This window comes from Meleagris gallopavo, chromosome 1 (genome assembly GCF_000146605.3).
Source record: "Meleagris gallopavo isolate NT-WF06-2002-E0010 breed Aviagen turkey brand Nicholas breeding stock chromosome 1, Turkey_5.1, whole genome shotgun sequence".
In the NCBI taxonomy this organism is placed as follows: Eukaryota; Metazoa; Chordata; class Aves; order Galliformes; family Phasianidae; genus Meleagris; species Meleagris gallopavo.
The window spans coordinates 19,406,643-19,418,653 of record NC_015011.2 but is presented as its reverse complement, the minus strand read 5'-3'; the positions used below and the strand labels follow the sequence as shown (position 1 = coordinate 19,418,653).

Here is a 12,011-nt window from a genome sequence, read left to right as displayed (position 1 = left end):
CTGCCCGCTCCCATCTCGTCTCCTGCCCCGGGCCGCCGTCGGCTGCCGGCCCTTCCGCGTGGGACTGCGGGATGAAGCGCGGCGAGACGCGGCCGGAGCGCGGCTGGAAGCGCTGGTGAAGTCCGGCTCCGATTTGCGTCGCTCGGAAGAACCCGCGTCTTCCTGCGGCGCTGCCCTGAGCGCCCCTGCGCTTTGTCTTTCCCGGAGGCCTTTCCTCGGCTACTGGCTGTTAATGCTTCACCCACAAAACCTGAACAAGCCGCGCCGCACGATCTGTTTAAACGCAGCCTGTGCGTGAGGATGCTTCATATCCCCGTGTGGAAGCATACACATGTTTCATCAGTCACAAAAACTTGGCTGGAGAAAGACAAATCAGGAGGTTACAGACGGTGATCATTTTCTGAAGCTGTCTCTGCCCTGCGCTCTATTTCTGACAGGTCACAGTGAAGCACTGCATCTGAGCACAAGTTTATTATCTAAGTATGGCTTGACTGGAATGGATTTGAGGTGCATTTTCTGGTCCTTTCTTAAATATCTGACTCTATGGACATGTCCTGCCCAGCATTACTTTGGGACAGGGCTGAGGTCTGAAAGTACGTGGCACATGGAAATGAAGTGCTGACGTGTTGGGGCAGACGGGGCTCTCACTTCCCGTTTGGCGTGGCGACAGTTCAAGTTGCTGTGCAGGCACAGATCAGGCAGTTGTGTGAAGGATGGCCTGGACTTTTAACATACACATAGCCAGGTAACGGTGTAAGATATGCATCCCCGCACTTCTGAAAAATGCTATCCGGTGTCTGTCATACTGGGAAGAGAACTTTGCTTTGGGCTTTTTGAATCTATTCACAGATTTCAAACATCTTTTTTTTCCAGAGCTATGGGTGAAGAACACTAAAAAGATGGAGCGCTGTGCTGTACAACAGCAGGTTGGTCACTGCTTTCAGGGACTGTGCCAGAAGGTTTCTTGGCACCCTGGGGACTCCCCGCCCCAAGCACTGCCATTTCCAGGTGCACCCTTTCCCCGCTAACTGCAGCTGCTTGTTTCTGAGCCTCTTTGTGATCCGGCCTCCTCCAGGGCTCAGCTTCACCACAAGCTTCCCCATCGTGGGATCCACCGCTCGGCTGCCAGGAGGCAGGCAGCAGTTACATCACTGCTCAGCATTGATTAAGCAGCATGTGACGCAACTCAGCAACCTGAACCTTAAGCCACATACCTGTAATAAGTCCCTTACACAGCCAATCACATTTTATCCCCTCTCATTCTCATCTGTTTGACTTGAGCATGTACCAAGCATATGCTTACCCCATTATCTGCAGTGCAGTGTGTTCAATTCCAGCTGTACATCTGAAGTGTTGGCATTTTTCTGAGCTGTCCCTCCTGCTGCAACACCACTCACGTTTTGTGCAAACGCTATGAGCCCTTAAACAGACTGCAGACATGTTCCCAAAATTCCCACTACTTCAGCTGCAAAGATCCACTGATAACTTTTGGTTCAGAGCTGAGGATCACTGTCTTAGCCTGCAGAAAACACCTCACCTGATCTGATCTGATTTGGCAATTCTTCTGCTTGGGGGCATAGCACGAACCCTGGAAGCCTGCATCTTCTCCAGTTCATGATGCTGCACCCTGATTGTGTCAACAGTATCAGCACTTTCACTTATAATTGCTTCAGGCTCTGCTTCCTCTGCTGGCTCAGCAAGAGCAGAGGTAGCTGAACATGCCTTTACAAGGACCAAGCTAAGACGCAGGTCTCTGCTAATATGAAGCAATGCCATAGGAGTGCCTGTGCTGTTTCTGCCTGCTCTGTGGTATACAACATTTCTCAGAGATGAAGGAGCACAGAGATGGGAGGAAGTTTATGAGACAGAGGAGGCCTTGGTCCTGCTGCAGCCAGCATCCCAGGCACGCTGGGGTGGTCTAAGGTGCCCTCATGTCAGAGCTCTGCAGTGAACCAACTGGCACTCTGACAGCTGTGGCCTCAGTGCTGGAGCGTGCGTGGCTGCAAATCATGCTCTGGTCCATATTGACCAAGATTTGTTGTAGTTGAATGTAGCCCCATTAATTTGCAAGGTGGGTCACTTGTGTCTGCTGAGTGTCCTACTGTAACACATACGATGGGCTTTCAAAGTATGCTTTTAATACTTAGTATATCTTCTTTAAATGTCATGGGATTACTTGGAGGCCAGGTGTGGATGCTCACAGTTAAGAGAGTTTGGCAGCTGTTGCACAGATTTCTCAGTGTTTCAATTCTACTTTAAATGATTTTTTTTTTTTAACTGAAACAGTCTCACTGAATCAGGCACAGCATAGTACATCTGAGGTAATTTTATGAATGTGTGGAGAGTCAGAAAGGCCCCTGTACATAGATCTTAAGCACAGGTATTTCCAGAAAAGGGTGTACACCTCTCCCTGCCCTCCTCTTCTTTTCTTCACTACCACCATCCTGCTTCCCAATCCCTTCTCTCTCACCTTTCTCCCTCTCATCTCCTCTCCTTAGGAACCAGTAGAAGTGACTATGGCATGAGCTGCAATTCTATTGTCTTCTGTGTCCTCTGAACACAGAGACTGTGAGACATTTGAATCAGCCCCAGGGCAGGCTGCGGGCAGCACTGGGTGGGCATTTGTCTCTCACAACGGGCTCTCAAGAACTTGCAGTAACAAAGGATTCACACAAAACGGTCCTGCTGTTAAAAATGCTTAGCACCAGGAAGTCGTTCAGGCACCCAACGCTGGGATGGAGGCGCAGTATCCTTGCACTCCTTGCTGCAGGTATGAAGGAGAACCTGCCCCATGCCTTTGCAGCATCCCTATCTGTTCAAAGTCCTCATGCCTTAAGACTCACCAGCCCACAGAAGCCAAATTAACATTTACCTCCCGAGTCACGACCTCTGGCCAGCAGTGGCACGCTGGGCCGGTGCTGCATGGCACAGCCAGGGTTCAGCACACAAAAGTGGCTGTGCTACTCCATGTCTCTCCCGTCACCCGCGGTGGCTCCGTTGTCCCCGGGCGGGGACCGGGTGCCGCCGGGCTCGCGAGGCTGTGGCGCCCTCTGGCGATCCCCTGGCGTCAGCGCTCCTCCGGCTGCTCAGCGGCCCCGGTTCCCCTCGCTCCTTTCACACACTTCTGTTATCACTCAGAACGAGCATCCTAAGGCCAGCTCTGAGATGCTTCCTTCGCTGAGCTCAGCGGTATGGAGTGTATTTATGTTTTTCCAAAACAGGGGGCATCATCTGCACTGCAGGCAGTCTGCTGACACGGAGATCAAAGAGCACTTTGCTGCTGGGAGAGATGCAGCCTGTTCATTCTTCACACAGAGGCCGGGGCAGGCAGACATTGCTGATAGCCGCGTTAGAAGATTGCCAGCCAGGCTCAGAGGGCAGCATGATATCAGTGCACCAGTTTCTGAGGCCATGGCCCCCAGCAGCACTGTGATACTCAGATTTTCTCCTTCAGCACAGCATTGCAGGCCATGAAATGCTGCTCTGATAAACCTGAGCTGGAAAATTGCATGAGCCAGGCTGCAGAGTGAATTAGCTCAGCCTCTTCTGAGCTTCACAATTTAACCTTAACCTATTTACTGTGCTTGGGGCCAGTCCATCACTCATGGCCCTGTGAAGCGACACTGGGGGAAGCCGATGGCTGTAGGTAACATGTTGGTACTCTAAGCCCAGGCCAACGCAGGCAGGCATGCAGCCTGCTGTGTCCATATGGAACTGGGTGGTGCTGATGGGACCAAGGCCTACAGCCCCCTTGTTCTTCCTCTGCTGCTTTCTCTTCCTCTCCCTCTTCCCACTGAATTAACAGCAGACTGGTGCAGAGCACTATGCAATGTAGAATAAGTTTGGGTAAGAGATGCTAATAGCTGTGTCAGCACAGGGCTGTGTTCCGGATCATTTGTGTGGGAGGCACACAGAGCGAGCAGCGTTGGCTGATAAGACAGCCAGGGAAACGTGAGAGCAGCACTGGGCTTCCCTTCTCCAGGGACTGATGCTGCAGCCCAGGAGGTAAACCAGAGTTTCTGCTGCTTCACATGGAAGGCTGGGAAAGCAGCAAACCAGGGACGTGCCCCAGTGAGGGAGCCTGGGGTGGCACCAGTGAATGTTTCTGCTCACCAGATATAACCAGCAGTCCTACATTAGATCACATTAGAACATCTTCCAAAGTAGGGGTTGGAAGACAAAAAGAGACAATGGAGCTATTATAGACGGTCTTGTTCCTACACACAAACAATTAATCCACGCAGTGCTGTTTTCAAATAATAACAGTCTGGATTAGAGCCACAGAGCAGAAAAGTCTGGGCTAAAGCCAACTTGCAATCCTTAGCACACACTATTCTGCTTCAGATTTGAAAGCCATATGACCTTATGAGAACCTTTTGGTGTAATCACACTATATATAAAAAAATGAGTTAAAGATAAATGCAGAGTTATGAATCACTAAAAATCACTGCTCATGTTAATGTGAGATATGTGTATAAGGATTAAAAGGATGGGTCCAGAACTTTAATTTAAGGCTGTACTGAAAAAAGATGCAGCAGTGGGACTTTTCTGTTAAATTACTTTCTCCTCATGAGTGCACTGTTAGCCTTGCAATATGCACGAAGACTGACAGCTTGTCCTGCAACAAATTGAGCTGGGGAGTGAAAGAGCAGGGTGCTGCCTGCTCTTCCTTCACAAGGGGAATGTTCAAAGCAAACAGTAATTTAATTTGGGGTAGATGGTGCAGTGGCTTCCCCATGTGCATAGTCACAGTGCTGCAATCAGCCTGCCTGACTATCAGCTCTAAGGTTCTGCAAGTGAGTTAAGGTTGTAGAATATCAATGCTGTTAACACAGTGTTTTCCTAAACTGTGCCAGCTTTCAAGTCTCTAGTCCAAAACTTGGAAGTGCTATGGAGATGGCTGAAGTACTGTTTTTAAAGGAGGAAAATAGTGTGGGACCATTCTTGCTAGAAGTGGAGCATCGCCTGGAGCATCTCCCCTATGAAGAAAGGCTAAGTGAACTGGGTCTGTTTAGCCTTGAGAAAAGACGACTGAGAGGGGACCTGATCCAGGTTTATAAATATCTGAGGTGTGGCGGCCATAGCGGTGAGGCCAGTCTCTTTTCAGTGGTACGTGGAGACAGGACGAGGGAAACGGACATAAGCTGCAGCATAGGAAGTTTTGCACGAATGTGCGTAAAAACTTCTTCACGGTAAGTGTGACGGAGCACTGGAACAGGCTGCCCAGGGAGGTTGTGGAGTCTCCTTCTCTGGAGATATTCAAGTCTCGCCTGGACGCCTACCTGTGCGACCTGGTGTAGGGAACCTGCTTTGGCAGGGGGTTGGTCTCGATGATCTCTAGAGGTCCCTTCCAACCCCTACAATTCTGTGATTCTGTGAAGTGTAATCTACATATACATATATATGCATATATATTTCATACTCAGATAAATATCTGTCATGGACAATTTCAACCCAGGGTAGTTAAAGACTAGTAACCTTAAAAGTGCACAAAAATTGTCTCAAGAAATGGAAAGTACTCAGCAGTCTTTCCTATAAGAAGATCCAAGTAAACTGCTTGTAATCCTCATATTTGCTATCGTGCTGATAAGTGCATGATCATTTTATGAATAGTGCAACAGACATTTTTTTCAAAGAAAACAATACTAAGAATGTTCAAGATTTTACCATCCTAGGAGAGATAAACAAGATGCTTCATATCTGGGGTCAACAAAGGTGACAGGCAGGCTGACAAGTTGTTGCCTTGATACAGGCAATGATCCTCATGTGATGCACTGTTTGCATGTGGACTGTTTCCTTTAAATAATTCTTTCTGTGACCTTTACAAGAGGCAAGAGTGATGCTGGCTTGAGGACAGCACACCACGTGACAATACAAGCAAGCTGTAAAAGTCCATAGTTCTGGACCCCAAGGCTTGGAAAGTCTTCTGGTGCTCTAATGTTGCTGCTTTATAGGAACTCCATAACTGTTCAACTCAGCAAGGACAAAGGTTACAGTGACCCCAAGATAACAGTCTGTGCCCCATGGCATTCTTCAGCTACTCAGAACAGAATGCATGGTCACACTGTCCTCTGCCTATGATGGCATTATCTGTCAGAGTCTGGAAATGTGGCAGAAAGAATGTTGTCATAATTAGTATTATGGCATTTGTTTAAGATAAGATGGGAAAAGAAAATGGGTTTTAAAGAAGTAAGGTAATCATCAAAGCCAGCAAAACTGATGAAAAATTATACTAACCAAGTGAAAGGTAGGATAGATTTTTGCTGCTGCAGATCTTGGAAATCCCCCTTATCCGTGGAAATTCTTATTGAGAAGTGTAGATAAGTAGTGTAGGCAAGTATTGTGTGAATAATGATCTGCCAAGTACACCTAACTGCTGTCAAAATATACAATATATAAATCCCAATATGTGAAATATTTAATACCTTCCGAATCTAATTCAACAAGAGGAGATTGAGAATTAATAATAATATATTCAGATGTTTTTAAATTCAGACATAAAATTTGACAATGTTTAAGCTTGTCTTCTCTTCCTATTGCTCTCTGAAATAAAAAGCTTATTTTTTAATTCCTCTGACATGGTACTTTGTCAGTCTTTCCCACCCATCTAGCCTGCATGCTATCTAGATACATTAGCATTGAAACACATCTCATGTTCAGCACATAAGCATATTTTTCTGTGGGCTAACTGGAAAGTGCACTGAATTTTCCTTGAGAATTGCCCAAGGCATGGGTCATGTTACCCTTTGGAACTCTTGTGAAGCCACAGCTAAAATTACATTTTGTCTTTTATTTTAAGGTTAAAAACACATTAGATGTTAATTATTAATCCAGAGGAGCTGTAATCCTTGCTATTAATAGCAAAGTAGCTGATATATAATAAAGATTGTATACTTTAGCTCCTAAAATTAGTTCAGTTTGAAAAACATACCACTGCTGCTATTACTATTTTTGTAAAGTACATTCCAAGAAACAGAAGGCTGGGTTCTGCCCTGGGATCACACTTGCTTCAGGCTAAGACACTTCCTGCTCAGATATGCTGGCTAGGTGTAATTACACCATTCTGTGGCTCTGGTCTGTGCAGGCTACGTATCACACAGTCTGTGCTACCCACAGCAGCAGTTGACCCAATATTTCCTCTCGTATCAGGGGTTTGTGAAGGTGCCAGGTGTATGTGGTGATCCATAAGCTTGTAATCACCCAAAGACACTTGCAACTGGGAATGAGTTAACACATTTCCTTCCCAGAGCTAATGGGAAGATCAAGGAGAAATTCTCTCTTCCTCCTACTCTGTTTTCTTTCTTTATTCTGCCTGGGCTTGCACCAGACTCATGTTGCACAGCAATCACTGGGAAGGAGTGAAAAGCTATGACTTCTCTCCCATTTCATTTACCTTTCAATTAAGGTATCGTTCAGTTTTACATAAAAATCGTTTCATTCACTTGATTCTGAAACCTCACACTGAATACCTACTCTCTATTGAATTAAATAGTATCATATATCCGACATGACAGAACATCACAAAATCAGGCTTTAACATAAAGACATTGTGATGTATTTATTGAGCTCTTAAGTATATCACAGGACAAGAAAATACCCATTAGTGGTTACAACATCAACAGTATGCTGCTGTAACATCAGCAGGATACTACGAGTTCTTGTTTTCCCCAAGATAAATAAATGCAGCTCTGTGAGTTGTGCCATGAAAATCTCATTCAGGTGCCCAAGGAAAGCCAACTTGTGAACTCTGCTTTTCTTCTGAGAATCTGAAAGTACTGGAAAAAAGCTGGATTACCTCAGTGGATGACACCATCACAGCTGTCGCAAAGCCTTTTTGGCACCTCATTTCCCCTTCAACAAAGCAAGTCAACTAGCATTGGATAAAACAAAACTAGAAAAGTCTGAATTGCAGATTTTCAGGCCCAAAGAAAGATTCTTTGAATAGAAATACTAAGCAAACACCAACCAGAATGTCACACTGCATGGCTCTTTCAGCCTTCCCACACAAAGTGTTATTTCACTTCCTTCCAGTAGCAAAAGAATTTGAATTCAGGTCTCCTATTTAAGGCAGGTGCTCACAACCTGAAGTTGCTGGAAAAAAAGTCAAAGGGTGGGGGAAGGACTTCTTTCCTCCTCTGCTTTGCATTAGCTGCTAAACCAGTTTGTCCTTGAGAAGACCTGCACAAACAGACTGCAGACAGCGAGCCGATTTTGTGTATCTCCTGAGACAGAGGAGAGAGCAGGATTCCAGGTTGCTACTCCAAGTGTAAAGGAACTCGTGCAGAAGATTGCACAGCTAGGAATATGAAACAGCATCCAAACCCAAATTGCCACTGGGAGTTGGGAGTGGAGTTTTCAGAATCTAAGTTCAGCAGGTGATACTTTCATCCCTTTTGTGAATTTAGCTGGTATTAGCAGCTACCCATGTAATTTCAAATCTAATTTATCATCAGCAATCTTCATTTTTCAAGGGAAATCTATGCGTCCCCTTCAGATTAATTCTCTCTCCCAAGAAGGGAGCTCAAGCAGAAAACCGCGGAGAACACTATTAAGAGAAGTAAGCACTGGGAGAGAAATAAGGAGTATTGTTGTGGAGAAAAGACAATTATCTTGAAATATATAAATCACAGCTCAGTTCAAGCAGGGTATATTCAGACTTTTTCATGATTTACAACACTCGAGACAGGCCTAAAACAAGGGAACACATTTTTCACAACAATTCTGATTTTCAAATGAGAATGAGAACTCTCAAACACCAAAAGTAAACTGTGAAGTGACTCCGATGTTTCTTTGTTTCTGAAGTTACTGCCCATACTGTGATAGCAGAAGCCCTAACTACATAATCTTGTAGTAAAAAGGAAAATCTATGCTTCAAGCAGACTGCTTTTCTGTGCCAAATAGTATTGCAAAATGCAGCCTAATTAGATCTCTGCTATCACTCACACATCCCTCAGACTCACTGTTTGGCAGCTTTCTTCCTGCTGATACATAACAGTTTTCCCTAAGATATACTAGTTTGCATTGTCCAAGGTCGATCTCACCAAATTTGCTGCTTGAATTTATAACCACTCTTTGATAACTGGCACTGCTGCTCTCACTATTTGGTGGGGCATCTCTGAGCCCTCAGCACTTTGCAGTCCAAGATGCCATGTAAAGGAGTATCACTTCTATTTTATTAAACTGTCAGTCCATATAGCACATACAATATCATAAACATTTGTTCCACAAGTAATTTTTTAAGAGATTCTTAAAGTTTTCTTACTGAGATGCAGATTCTGTCAGTCTGAAAAATCAAGCAATTCATTATCATTATTTTTTATAACTGAAGCTGTTTCATCATACACTCATGGAGCCCAGTTCTGCTTCCTTTACTTACCCAAACTGTTCTGGTGGCATAGCTTATGAGAATGTTAAGAATTTGGCCCCGTATACCCATTTAACCTGAATTTTAAAAAGCATTGATATCTGGCATCTTCTAACCTGGAATGCTTAACATGATTTCTGGAGGGAGTTCAGCACTTAACTGTCAGTGAAACTAATAGTCGGTACGCATTAAATATTCATAATAGCACCAATAGATCACAAAACTTCTTTAAGGAGTCAGTTTTAGATTTCCAAGAGGAGCCTGAGTAGTGACAGATCTGCTCACGCTCTGTACTTTGACTGTTTCTACATGGCACAATACACCCCAAGACAGACCCTGTCTAGCTGCTTTCACTGTAAGGACAATTAATAACAGAAGCATTTTATCTGCTTTTTTTATTGTGGATCTCTAATCTTCAGATCTTCAAAACTGAGACAAACTCTCTAGTTTGCCCCACAGAGAAGGGGCTGTAGCCCCTCACTGGGACTGTCCAACATAGCCAGTGCAGCCTTACTACAGGTTTCAGCTGTCTGCGGTGCAAGACCTAGTTCTGGCAGTACCAGCTCTGAGAAACTTCTGAAAAAAATAAGTTGTGAGAAAGAACTGGGAGAAAGTACACAGAGCCATGTGAGATAAGGAAAAAAAACTGCAGTGGGTTATGCTGAAATGTGGATAGCGAACAGTTCAAGGATTCAAAAGGAAAAACACTGATATTAAAATGTGTAAAATCGTAAGAGAATAAAAGAAGTGGCCAGAGGATGGCAACTCTGCAACAACCAGCCCATTCCAAGGACGGCAAAGACATTTCCCTGCATGACTGACACCTGGTGGGCCAACAGAGACCTGCTGCTTCAGAGGAAAGCCTCTTCATGAAATGTCACCTTCAGAGCCTCCCAACTTAGAATCATAAAATCATGGAATCATTAAGGTTGGAAAAGGCCACAATGATCATCAAGTCCAGTCACCGACCCATCACCACCACTCCCACTAACCATGTGCCTCAGTGGCACATCTACATTTTCTTGAACACCTCCAGTGATGGTGACTCCACCACCTCCTGGGGCAGCCTGTTCCAATGCATTACCACTCCTCCTGACAAGAAATTTTCTCCACTTTGATAGGTTTCCTTTAGGTGTGAAACTGTAAAAACCATGAACTTTTAACTACTGGTTATCAAATGCCAGACCAGACAACCTCTAGTCTGTCGTAAACTTTTATTCCTCGCTGAGGATATTAGCCACATGATTTAGTGCTAAAGTGGGTAATGAAATGCAATATACTGTGGAATACTTTCAGAGCAGGGAATCGTCATTTCTGAATCATCTTGATGTAAAGATCTTGGATACTGCTGAGAAGATCTGAGAATCAAAGGAAGTAGCTCAGAGCAGATCTGCCAAGTAACTGATGGAGAGTTCATTCTTGTGAAAAAGCAAGAGGAGAATCTGTAAATGTAGGAATTATAAAGTCCCTGCTACTTAAATTATTGAGGCCACTAATTAAGAATATATTAATGATGATTATGCTGCATTGATGCCTTGACAACTGTAACTTTCTGATGGAATGTGCTAGACTGATATAAAAGGCACTTCCTTTCTTCCCACTCTGTAACAGAAAGAAACTAACAGAAAGCTTTTCTCTAACTTCCACACAAAGATTACAGTCAGAACACAATTAAACTCAAGAAGACAATGCTGAAGGAGTTGATAAAGATACAAGCAACAGGGTTCTCAGACCTAAATTCTCAATGTGATTTTAGTATACACAAATGAAGAACCTCAATTTTACTTCAAGTTATATGAGGACAACTTGAAAGGACTGTCATGGGATGAGACCTTAGAGGAATAAAGAAGAGACTGACAGCTTGAAGTGCACAGTGATCCGGCAAACTGCACAGGTTACAGATTCTTCACCAGCTTGTGAAACCTTAATAAGCACTTTATTAGAAATTTTTTTTAAAATTATTTTTTTTTAAGCAATGCAAACATCTGATATCATATCAGTATATAACAAAACTAATTTCTTGAACTGCTGAAGACATACGAAGGTCAGCTTTGTGTCTTGAGGTGCTTTGAGTCATTTCTATTTGCAGAAGGTGGTACGGAATCTCACACCGTGAAGCACTACGTACCTCTTATGGTGTTGACAAGAAGTGCTGAAGAGACATCAGTCACTCAGTGCAAATAGCGGCGGGGAGGCGACTGCTATCACTGCCGGCTATTCTGCTTCCTCACAGTTTCTCATCTGACATTTTTTATCTGGCACGTAGGAGATTTTCTTTATCCATGAGGCTGCATCGCAGAGCTGGTGTACATGAAGGGCACTCTCGTGCCAGACCTTGCATGGGCCACCTGTAACACAGCACTCAAGCACATTCTCCACGGGTATTTTATGCCTTTCCTGGAGCTCAGCGTGACGGTGGGGAAAATCAGATGAGTATTTAACGGGGCTGGAAAATAGTTTCCAACCGGGCAAACCGAGACGGATGAACGACGACGGACCGCATCGTCAGCGTTCGGGTACACATTCTGAGGCTTATTTCTTTCAAGCGTCCTCCCAGAGCGGGTTAACGCAGGAACACCTCAGCGCTCCAGCGGTGCGGAGGGGTAGGTCCCCGCGTGAGGGGAAGGGCGCTCCGCGCAGCCCTGCG

At 44.7% G+C, this 12,011-nt stretch overlaps 1 protein-coding gene and 1 long non-coding RNA gene across 2 annotated transcripts in view; both read left to right on the top strand.

The window, feature by feature from the left end:
* The first annotated feature begins 6 nt into the window (after window positions 1–6).
* Window positions 7–2,232, top strand: LOC116216565. The gene is made up of 2 exons (XR_004159600.1): window positions 7–745; window positions 874–2,232. It is a non-coding gene; the product is annotated as an uncharacterized LOC116216565 (long non-coding RNA).
* Window positions 2,233–11,846: 9,614 nt separating this feature from the next.
* LOC104909505 (CD63 antigen-like) overlaps window positions 11,847–12,011 on the top strand; it is a 2,740-nt gene continuing 2,575 nt past the window's right edge. Inside the window, exon 1 of the mRNA XM_019611161.2 lies at window positions 11,847–11,967. Coding sequence (XP_019466706.2) covers window positions 11,847–11,967 — 121 coding nt within the window. The remainder of the gene's footprint in view (window positions 11,968–12,011) is intronic.